General features: G+C 33.9%; 1 protein-coding gene across 8 annotated transcripts; it reads right to left on the bottom strand.

Moving 5' to 3' along the window:
* Positions 1–1,730: 1,730 nt before the first annotated feature.
* LOC136208027 (DUF724 domain-containing protein 2-like) lies at positions 1,731–6,154 on the bottom strand. Of its 8 annotated transcripts, none has more exons than XM_065998876.1 (11): positions 5,548–6,154; positions 4,996–5,376; positions 3,677–4,076; positions 3,555–3,604; positions 3,421–3,469; positions 3,181–3,318; positions 3,063–3,115; positions 2,929–2,977; positions 2,785–2,847; positions 2,631–2,714; positions 1,731–2,533 (listed from the first exon to the last, which is right to left on the bottom strand). In XM_065998876.1, the coding sequence occupies exons 1-11, from the start codon at positions 6,118–6,120 to the stop codon at positions 1,920–1,922; spliced, it is 2,454 nt and encodes an 817-aa protein (XP_065854948.1). In that variant the 5' UTR covers positions 6,121–6,154; the 3' UTR covers positions 1,731–1,919. The 8 variants fall into 8 exon arrangements, with proteins under 8 accessions (XP_065854948.1, XP_065854944.1, XP_065854946.1 ...); XM_065998872.1 differs by having other exon boundaries at positions 3,555–3,610; positions 5,548–6,153; XM_065998874.1 differs by having other exon boundaries at positions 1,731–2,530; positions 3,555–3,610; positions 5,548–6,153.
* Between the last annotated feature and the right edge of the window lie 5,023 nt (positions 6,155–11,177).

Raw genomic sequence — 11,177 nt, 5'->3', positions numbered from 1 at the left:
CGAACTCTAACTCATTGCCCAAATTAGTCATACTTATAAATCCTTCCATCCTATATGCAAAACTGCAAAGATTGCCAACATGAGTTTCTGAGTCTGTAGCTGCTATAGAGAAAGAGCTTATCTTGGAGAATTTATTGGGGAAAAAGCTTTTGGTTGGTTGCTATAAAAGGAGTCTGAAAGGTATGTTCAAATATTATTTCTAATGATGAACTTGAATTTGTTAATTCTTCTTTGAGCTTTATGCTTCTTTGAACTTTGTGAAAAACTAGCAATGGATTCTCCAAAATCTATCCATGTCTCTCTATTTGGAAGGGATAATTAAAATATTCTCAATCTGATTTTTGCATTCAATGTGAGATATATGCAGTTCATGGTTTTTAAGCAACCTAGAATGCCAGGGGACCTAATTCATCTAAAGTACTCTCATGGCTTTATTAACCAGGTTGGATTTTGCTATTTATGTCAATGATATGAATTAATTAAGTCCTATGTTGCCCGGACACGGATACGGTATCCGACACGGATACGGGAAACATCTTTTTTTTTATAAAACATAGGACACGGAAACGTGGGGGAAACGTGTAAATATTAAAAATATTAGGACACATTTATAAATATTAAAAATATATTTTTATATTTGAATTTTGGTAATATAACTAAATAAATACATATAAAAGAAATTATAAAACTTTTATCTAATTATAATTATTAAATACATGAAATATAAATAATGTCAAAAAACGTTAAGAAAAAAGATATGCCTACTTGTTTTCCCTTCAAATAACGATTGACCATTATTGTTCTGTTTACCTCTGTGTTTTTTTTCTGAAATGAAATTCAATCATTTTTTTTATCTGGAAAACGGGTTTCTTGGACAGATACGCGTATCCAACTTCTGAATATTACGGAAACGGTCCCGAAACGTATCCCAACAGTTTTTGAGAGTTTCCGTATCCGAAACGTATCGAAAACGTGATAAAGTATTCGTGCTTCATAGGTTTCAGCCATTCCATGGCCTATGTAGGACAAAATATGTATATAAATCTGGTTTTAGGAAAACAAATTAATGTTATATGATATATTTTTTTTTGTGTGTACATTTGCAGATTAATAAGAACTTGAGAAGATTGAAACGATTCAAGCTCAGGGGAATATGATTTAATTGATCTTAGGAATCATTGTAGAAAACATCAGAACCGATGTTCTTAGGAATCATTAACATATCAGAATCGATTTTTTTTAATTCTTAAAGTAAACAATTTTAAGTTGAGAAAAAATACACCATATGATTATACTGATTATACTGTTTGATCAGTTTACAAACTCGGTACTTTAGTTAAAAATTATTATCGTAACTATTTACTACAAAAATTGAGCGATTTGAAGCAAAAAAAACTAACTTCGCAAACTATAAAGTGTAATTTTGCAAAATAACTAAAACACATACATTATCTGACAAAAACATTGATTAGCATATCCTTAACTGTAATTTCAAACTTTTAAACCGCATGGGCAAAATACTTTTCTAGCTGTAAGGAGGTTAGCTAGGGTAGTGAAAGTATTTCAATTATCTTTTTAGAAATCAAAAGTCAAGAATGTATCTGCTATTTAGGAATCCACTTCCTTGATAGGCTCCAACAGTCATAAACTAGCAATTTCTTGCTTGGAATCAACATAATTCAGCATAGCCTCAGTACCATCTGTTTGTGAAATCAAGAACAAGAACTGTATTAATCTTAAACTCTTAATTAGTCAAAGACTTGTATCAATTGCAAAATCACTATCAAAGATCAGATGCCCATTAGCTAACTGAACATTGCTACTAAATTCACTTGATCACAACAACAACACCGTTTCCCTGAACTAAACTACTACCGTTGTTTCAAAAAAAAAAACTACTACCGTTCTTACAAACTACACTACCAAGGTGCACCAGCTTCTCTTACAAAATCTAGCTTCGCATTCAATATTTCTTCCTTCAATCTAATGACATCCTTTTGTAGAAGATTGCTTTCAGAATCTTTCATCGCCTTCTGCTCCATTTTCATTGCAAGTTGCTCTTCTAACTCCTTAATTTCTCCCTCCAATTTTGCTATATGACTATCATATTCTGCAATTTTATTATATAAATCTTGCGAGTCTTTCTTCATCTCTTCTTCCCTAATTTTGATAGGCAATAACTGGCTAATTCGATTACTCAATGCCTTAACATCAAATCCATGCATTTCAAGGTCACTAAGAGCTTTCAAATAGCTGTCAAAAACACTTGTAGGCTGGTCGATTTTCAACTTTGACGTTTTCTCCACCAAACCAGCAAAGTTGAACATATTACCAATGGCAAATCCTTCACGAGTTGCCTCGTTCTTCTCTTCCAACAGAGGACGAAAATGCGGATTTTGTGGCAGTACTTTGAAAACTTCTAGCGAATCAATGTACTCCCAAACAGACGAAGTCTTTGTGAAAGGCAACTCTTGCTTCTCCACTAGCTCATCGCTTGCTTGTACGGAAGATTGGTCCAAATTTTCAACATCTGCTGAAAGATAAAACATATTTCATCACAGCAGTCCAAAATCAAGAACACAACAAAAATATAATACATTAACCATCCGCAATCACGACTCATTACATACTTCCGAGGCATGCCGATGGAGCTAGATCATCATTGACTGCATCACACGATGCTCCCACTTTTGTTGTGTGATCTGCAATGGGATCTATTCATATACAAACACAAGACTGAGTTAATATCAATACACTATTCGACCATGCAATATTCATCTTTACCTCCACAGTCTTGAATGTCCATTTCGCTTGCAATGCCTTCGAAAACATTGTGTTGTTCTTCACCTGTGCAATTGAAATAAAATAAGTTAGTTTTTCTGTATTTAACTATTTAGCAATTATTGAGGTGATATCTCAGCTCAGCACCTTTATCTTGCTGCTCAAATGCATTGCTTTCTTTTTGAATATTAACCTCCTGTGCAATTAAAAGAACGAATATCACAATCAATAGTTTCCATTACATTGTTCACTATGCTATTCTGTAACTGGCTCGAGTATACCTCATGAGTCAAAGAATCGGAATCAGCATCTGTATTTCTCTTGTCTTCTACAACTGCGAAAAATCAGTTTTGTGTTCCACAATGAATATGAAAAAATGACATGAAATATGGTGTTTACCTGCAGCCGGAACCTGTTGGCTCATTACTTGAGCATTCAGTAGGCTTCCGCTCTTTGGTGACTCTGCCTTTCCATTTTCTTGTCCAGCTTCGTGTTGATTTCCACCGGATTCACACACTGAGCCTATATCTTGTTCTGCTGAATTCAATAACATCGAGATTGGAATTATAAAATAAAGTAAATTAGTGTTTCTGTATATAATTATTTAGCAATTATTGAGGTGATATCTCAGCTCAGCACCTTTATCTTGCTGCCCAAATGCATTACTTTCTTTTTGCATATTAATCTCCTGTGCAATTAAAAGAACGGATATCATAATCAATAGTTTCGAGTACATTGTTCGCTATGCTATTCTGTAACTGGCTCAAGTATACCTCATGAGTAAAAGAATCGGATTCAGCAGGATCTGTATTTTTCTTGTCATCTACAACTGCAAAAAAATCAGTTTTTTGTTCCACAATGAATACGAAAAAATGACATGATATGAGGTGTTTACCTGCAGCTGGAACCTGTTGGCTCATAACTTGAGCATTCAGTACTCTTTCCATCTTTGATGACTCTGCCTTTCCATTTTCTTGTCCAGCTTCTTGTTGATTAGATCCAGCCACTGGCAGATTTCCCTCGGATTCACACACTGAGCCTGTATCTTGTTCAGCTGAATTCAATAACATCGAGATTGGATGAGATTCTTTAGGAGAGTTTTCCATTCTTAACTTCTTGGAATAGCTTGCAAGTGTCTCCTCCACTCTTTCAGGAGGTGTCTTGTTTAGTTTATTACTTGTTGAGTTTGTTCTAAGAGGGGTTGACTTCTTACTCAACTTCCTAACATAAGATTTCACTTCAGAGTGCTCTGCATTATTATCAACATGTGCTGATTGTGCGATGTTCGGTACTTCCTGAAACAAAGTCAAGCGTCTCAGTTGTGTTGTGTACAAGTTATTCTACTATGGCTAAGCCCAAATAAATGTTGTAATCAAAATGTTCACACATTCATCAAGGTAACAATCTACTTGTAGCCTAAGCAATACTAACAAATCAAAACAAATGGATATGTGCAAAATGTACGCCTTGGTCAACGTAATTTCGCATCAGGCAAGTAGTTGCTTCTCTTGAAGCACAAGTGACCAATCTGATACACATTGAAGCTATACTAACAGATAAGTTACAAAGATTTTACGGGGCAATTTATCATTTGTTCTGGGGTGATAACAAATGTTACATCACAATTGGCCAAGATAAGTTAACAATAATTATATCTTCTTTTGCTAAGAGTCTCCAAAATTATCTAGAACAAAATTCAAGAGCAGAAAAATTTACAGAACATGGGAAAAAGGATGTGTACATTGGAACTCTAAGTTGCTAAATAGATGAGGAACAATTTCATCAATCATCAAGGTTTTAGACAAATCATTCACAATGAAAACAAAATGTTTCAAACTCGAAACTCTATGCGACTAGGCTTCACGAGATATGATATCCTCTAATGAAAGAGTATATGAACAAGTTTTAATTGTGCTAGTTATTTAACTGCACATGCAACGAAAATGGTGCCACAGCCAGAAATGGTGCAAAAATATGCATCATGATAATGTAAGCATATAAATAGGGGATGCAATTATCATACTCCAAAAAAGATGCAAGAAAGTTAGCAACTTTGGTTCACTTTGAGTATCAATTTAGTGGTCAAATTAGTCCGGAGGAGTCAATTTCCCGTGCTGACAAGTATCATTCTGGACTGATTAAACCAATTAAACTTCATTTAATTGAATGAATGGCCAAATTGGGAAAAAAGAAATGAAAGAAAAAACAGTCTACCCTGCTCAAACTAAACCATCTTCCGTTGTTCCAGAGTAGGTGCGGCCTTATCTCTGAATGACTCAACTCTATCTCCTTATCTTGGGACTTCAAAATGAGAACATATCTTCCATCTGTGAGAATTTTGGCAATGGAAGCTCTGCTCCAACAAGAATCATGGAAAGCATCTACAAGTTCCAAGATTTCAAATTTATGGACCTCCAACTTAGGAGGAAGATATCGAACATGGAATGAGTCAATCACTTCTTCCATATGGTTATGATCATACTCCACTAGAAAAGAATTGAAGCCAACTTCATCAACAACACTTGCTGGGAACCAAGCATCTTTTAAATTCACTTCAACAGCCATTCCTTTGCAAATCTCCAACCCTTTCATTCTCTTTTAAGGATCAATTAAACAAAAATGAGAAAATTCAAAGTAACAAATCCTAATTTTGATAGTTAACAAGTTGTGAATGCCACACATAGAAACAAGAAATTTGACATTGATGAATTGAATCCACAAAGAGAAGACAAAAATAGAAAAGCAGCTTAGCTTAGGTTAGCTTACCATCTGTTTAGGGGGTTGAACCCATTGACCATGAGTCCAATCCAAGTGAAACCTCAAATGTTGAGAGGAAAAAGTGAAGAGTTCAGGTGGGGTTTCAAAGACCACATTGTAAGTTGTTTTGTTCTCATCGGAGAGTTGAACATGAGTGACCACTCCCTTCCACCAGCCATCATTGTGGAAGGCGTCGACGACATCATGTGGCTCATAAGTCTGATGAGGCGGAGGAGGGGGAGGAACAGGCCTAATGTAGCAGCTGTCTACACATTCAATTAATGGCATATTTGGGTCAGTATCAGAAAGTAAATCGTCATACTGAACCAAGACTTGATTTTTTCTTTTGGGTGGTCTTAGTGTAGGTGTTGATTTGACAATATTGGCAGTGTACCAAACCCCCTTAAACCCTTCATCGTCGCTGCTCACTTCCACCTTTGATTCGTTGCTTAAAAGTTCCATCTTGGAAATGGACAGCATGCTCTTCGGAGGCCTTCCTCTTCCTCTAACTCTTCTGCTTGTGCTTCCTGTTGGACTCATAACTGTTCCTCTTCCTCTCATAACGCTTGGACTTCTTCTCATAAGTCTTTTGAGTTGTGCATTCAGTTCTGTTGATTTCAAAGTCATACTTAAACGGAGGACATGCCAAGCAACGGTCAAATCAAATGCTTTTCAACAATGGGCTTTACTCCATGGAATACCAAAGGACTGTCAAACCCAACTTCCATTCTTCTATTTCTTAAATACTTTACATTTTTAATTATGATAATTTAAGCCTAATCATATTTCATAGTGCCCATTTCTTTTTTTTTTTTGTTCGCAAATGTATCCACCGCCGACAGCAGTGACTATTCACTTTCACAGATAGTTTGTACCTCTATGGATGGACTGCTGGCCACGGAAATTCTTTCTATTCTCAAAGGCGAGCATCCAATCCTGGAGTTTTGGTTAAGGGAGGAGGAACTTTTACCACTCTACCACAACCCCGTGATTTATAGTGCCCATTTCTGGATGTGTTTTCGTCGCATGTAGTTTTACATATTAATAATGATATTTTAGCAAGCTATGGTTACTTTGTTTTTTGATAAAGTACTAATTATTACTTTTTTTTTACCATTGGATGATGAGATAGGAAATTAATCTAACAGTAAAAAAACAAAGTCATCACGGGAAAAAAAAAACAAAGTAACCATAGTATCTGCCTAATGATATTTTAGCAAGTAAGGTTAATTTGAATAGTAAAGTAAGATTGATTGGGTGGTTAAGCACTATAAGTAACAAAAAAAAATTATATTATTTTTATATTAATATATTGACTGTTGCAAAAATTTGTTAGATTCATGTAATGTATTTACAAATCACAAAATGAGAGGTTGGAGTTGTATTTATATACAAGGTTATAAAAAAACGTTAAATGTTAGTCAAATGATAGGATCCTAAGAATTAGGTGAGAAAAATCGAAACCGATTCTTAATTTTATGTGTCTAGACGGTTCATGCAATCTTATTTTGAATATTATGCGCATGTAATAATTATAATTTTATTATGTTTATTAATTAAAATGAAATGTAAAAATACAACAAAATATCATAATAATTTTAAATATTTATATCAACTCAATTTCAGCTAAAAATAATTCAAATATTAATTTGGTATTAACCCAAAAAATGACACATTTATCTCAAGTTAAAACCCAATTTCTTGTCGGTAACCAATTAGTGTGTAATTTTGCTACTAGACCTAAAATAAACCATTTTGAGAGAAACCATTGTAACTAGGGGTAAATTACACTTATAGCCATTGAAATTTATGCATTTTAATATTGTGGCTCCCGTACTTTACCATTTTTAAATCGGTGACAACTCAACTTTAACTAACTCTTCAAAATGAAAATATTCAATAATTAAAGTTATTAATAGTGACATTTATCATGAAATCACATTTTTTATTTTCTACAACTCACCTTTTTGGAGTTTTTTCTCTTTAAAAATCCACTATCTATCTTCTAACCAAACAACATTTAAATGGCCTCAAAATGAAAATTTTCTAAAATTAAAATTCATTAGGATAACATTAAATCTTCAAAAAAATTTATTTCGAGGCCGCCGATGATCGTTTTGAGGCATTGAATGGTCACTAGTGTTAAAAATATAAAATTAAGTAACTATACCGTTAAGAATTGAAGCTCAATAATCATAATGTTAAAATAATAGGGCTAATTATAAATCTAGCCCAACTAAAAGGGTCCATTTACATATCTAACACATTTTGCTTCTATCTCACCAAATTAGACATTTTCATCCACTTTGGATAAAATTACCCTTAGTTCTATTCGATCGATCCATATCTTTCTTCTTCTTCTTCTTCTTCGGTTCATCTTCTTCAATTTCTGATACGAATCGTTGGTGATTTTTGAGATTATTGAAGTATTATGTTTAATTTCCTGTAGAAATTGTATGTTTTTAACTTATATGTCTGCTTTTCTTGTTGGTCTTACCTCTTTCTTCATCTGTAATGGTATTATTTCAATTTCCTCTGTTTTCCACCATTTTCCTCCATTGTTGTCTCATTTGTGACGAAATTTGGCGCATTTTGTCACAAATGCGACATCACAGCAGTTCAATTGTTATTTTTTTTCTTTCTCATTTTTTGAGCTTTATGTCCTAATCCTCTTCCACAAACACTAATTCTTCAAAGATTGAACGAAACATAATCTCTTCTCTCTATAAACTACCGTCTTTTCGTCGGTTTTGAATGGTGAAGAAGATGTTGAGAGTTTAAGGACGAATGTGAATTGAAATAAGGGTATTCTTGTCCAAAGTGGATGAAAATGTCTAATTTGATAAGATAGAAGCAAAATGAGTTAGATGTGTAAATGAATCCTTTTAGTTGAACTAGATTTGTAATTAGTCCAAATAAATAAGCTATGGGTTGTGTAACTAGTAACCAATTAGGAGTAGTGATGTCCATCTCGTGAGTTGGAGCAGGCCGAGAGAGGGGGTTGTGAAGCTGAATACTGATGGTTTCTGCCTTAGTAATGGTAAGATTGCTGCCGGAGGTGTTCGTAGGGATGCGGGAGGCGTCTGGTTTTCTAGGTTTACCCAGAATTTGGGTTTGGGTTCTTCCTTCTTTGCGGAGCTCTGGGGCATTCTCTCTGGTATCCAACTGGCGATTAGGCTGGGTGTTAAAAGGCTTTCTGTGGAGTCAGATAACTTGGAGGCCATCAATATGATTTTGGGTAGTCATGCCATGGGTCTTCATAGCCGCAACCTTATTAAAGCTATTAAGAGGCTTAGCTCCTCATTTGAAATCTTTGAGTTCAACCACATCTTCCGGGAGCAGAACCGTGTTGCAGATCACTTGGCGGCGGCAGGCCATGAGGGGGTGTTAGGTGTTTCTACCCTTACCGTTCCCCCTATCGCTCTTTCTCCTCTTCTTTTAGAGGATAGAATTGGGGTTAGCTTTCCTAGACTAATCCTGGTGTAGTTGCTTGTTTTGTTTTGCTTTCATTTTCTTTCCTTTTCTAAAAAAAAATAATAAAAAAAAAATAACCAATTAGGAGTAATGAGACTATTTAGATTCTCTTTTGCAAAATTAAAACCAGAATGTATTACTAGCAAATAGACCTGTTCATGGACTGGGTCGGGCTGGGCTTGGGCCGGACCTAAGCGGGCTTGTTACATAATTGCTTTGTCCAAGCCCAACTTAGCCCGTACTATATTTACATCGGGCTCGGGCCGGGCTGGGCCAAGCTAAAAGAACTAATTCCCAAGCCCAACCCGGCCCGACCCAACTAATCTTTATATTTTTTTTTTTAAATTAAAATTAAACTAAAAAAATTATACTATAAATATAAATAATACAATACAATGAACTAAACTTTAGAGGATTACTCCAATAAAAATCAATTAACGCCATCCTAAATAAAAAAAAATACTCATTTGATAGTAATAAATAAAACAGTAATAAAAAAATATGTACATGTTCATCAATTCTAAAAGATATATGGTTTGGAAATTTTTATGTTGATGAAATTTAAAATTTTTATTTTTGGAATATAAAGTTTATTAAACTATAAAATTTATTAAATTAAAGTTATTATTAAAATTTCGGGCCGGGCTGGGTTGGGCCTGGGTTTTGAGACAAATCCCAAGCCCAACCTACTATGTATTCGGGCCTAAGCAGGCTTGGACCGGGCCGGACCTATTACGAAACATATACGTCCAAGCCCAGTCTTTGAAGAGTAGGCTTGGACGGACTGGGCGGACCAATGGGCTTTTGAACAGGTCTACTAGCAAATAACTTTCTAAATAGGCTCGAAAATTGAAGGTTAAAATTATCTTACTCCTAATTGAAAAAAAGATATGCATCTGACACTAGAATATTCGATAGAAAGAAAGGACAACTTGATTGATTGACGTGAGAGGCTAAAGGAAGAAAGCGGTGCACCTGAAATTGAACCCAATATAAATCTGTTTTTGTAGGTCTAAATAATAATAATGCAAAAATAAATTTTAGGTTATTTTCAAATATAAACTTAATAAAAAGTACAAAAATAAACAATATTATATATAATTGGCATGCATACATGATTAAGTTGCAAAAGATATTCATGAAGCGCTGATCTACTTCTTGTGTGAATACAAAATAGATTTGTTTTAAATATCATCTTAAGTGAAATATAGAAATAAGATTATGCATTATATAAAAAAAAAAAAAAAAAACTATAATGTGGTTTGGACTTTTTGTGATAAGGTATTTGTTGTATTTTTTTTACAAATAAAATCATTTGATTGTCACCGTTAACAAAATCAAGAAAACGGTCAAAATTTTATTAAATTGCTGACATGGTATGGGGGTATTTTGAAAAATTAAAATCTTTAATTTTTTTTTATTTTTTTCGTTCTCTCCCCTTCCATCTCTCTTCTTCTTCTTTCTTCTTCTTCTCCTCCTTTCTTTTCTCTTCTTCTTCTTTTTCTCTGCTCTCTATTTTCTTTTTTTTTAAATCCTAAAATTTACAGAATTCTGAAAATTCCTTAATTATGGAATTTCTAGAATTCTGGAATTTCCAGAATTAAAATCTAGAATTAAAAAAAAAAGAAATGGGGAAGAGAAGAAAGGAAGAAGAAGAAGATGAAGAAGGGAAAGTGGGCATGGTGAAATCGATAAAGAAGAAGAGAGAAGAAAAGAAAGGAGGAGAAGAAGAAGAAATGAGAAACACAAAAAAAAATAGTTACATAGAGGGAGAAGAAGAGAGAAGGAGGAGAGAGAGAAAAGTCAACTAAAAAGTAAAAAAAAAAAAAAAAGTAAAATATTTGATTTCAAAATTGCCCATGTGATTTACTCTATATGTTTTATAATGTTTGTCGTTTAAGCAAAATACACATAAATTAAGAACTGTAATTGTTGTAAAAAAAGAACTGTAATTAATGTTAATATTTTATAAAAAATTGACAGATTTACCTTTTATAATTAATGTTAACATTGGGATCAAAACTTCAAGCGACCGAGTATTTTGGCGGCAAATTTAATGAAATAGGATGTAATTAATGTTAACATTAAAGAATTTACTCAGGTCTACTCCTTATGAAAGGCAGATTTGGGATTAAAATTCCAAAGGGTAAATTACACCTATGGCT

The sequence above is a fragment of the Euphorbia lathyris genome, chromosome 10 (assembly GCF_963576675.1).
Source record: "Euphorbia lathyris chromosome 10, ddEupLath1.1, whole genome shotgun sequence".
Taxonomy (NCBI): Eukaryota; Viridiplantae; Streptophyta; class Magnoliopsida; order Malpighiales; family Euphorbiaceae; genus Euphorbia; species Euphorbia lathyris.
Note: the sequence above shows the minus strand (reverse complement) of the source record. Positions and strands in the feature narration are given on the sequence as shown.

Excerpts from the sequence above, each read along its gene's own strand:
- LOC136208027 (XM_065998872.1), bottom strand. The coding sequence starts at position 6,120 with ATGAGAAGAAGTCCAAGCGTTATGAGAGGAAGAGGAACAGTTATGAGT. Across the intron at positions 3,470-3,554 it reads CCGATTCTTTTACTCATGAG|GAGATTAATATGCAAAAAGA; the intron begins GTATACTTGAGC and ends TTAATTGCACAG. Across the intron at positions 2,534-2,630 it reads TCCATCGGCATGCCTCGGAA|CAGATGTTGAAAATTTGGAC; the intron begins GTATGTAATGAG and ends TTTATCTTTCAG.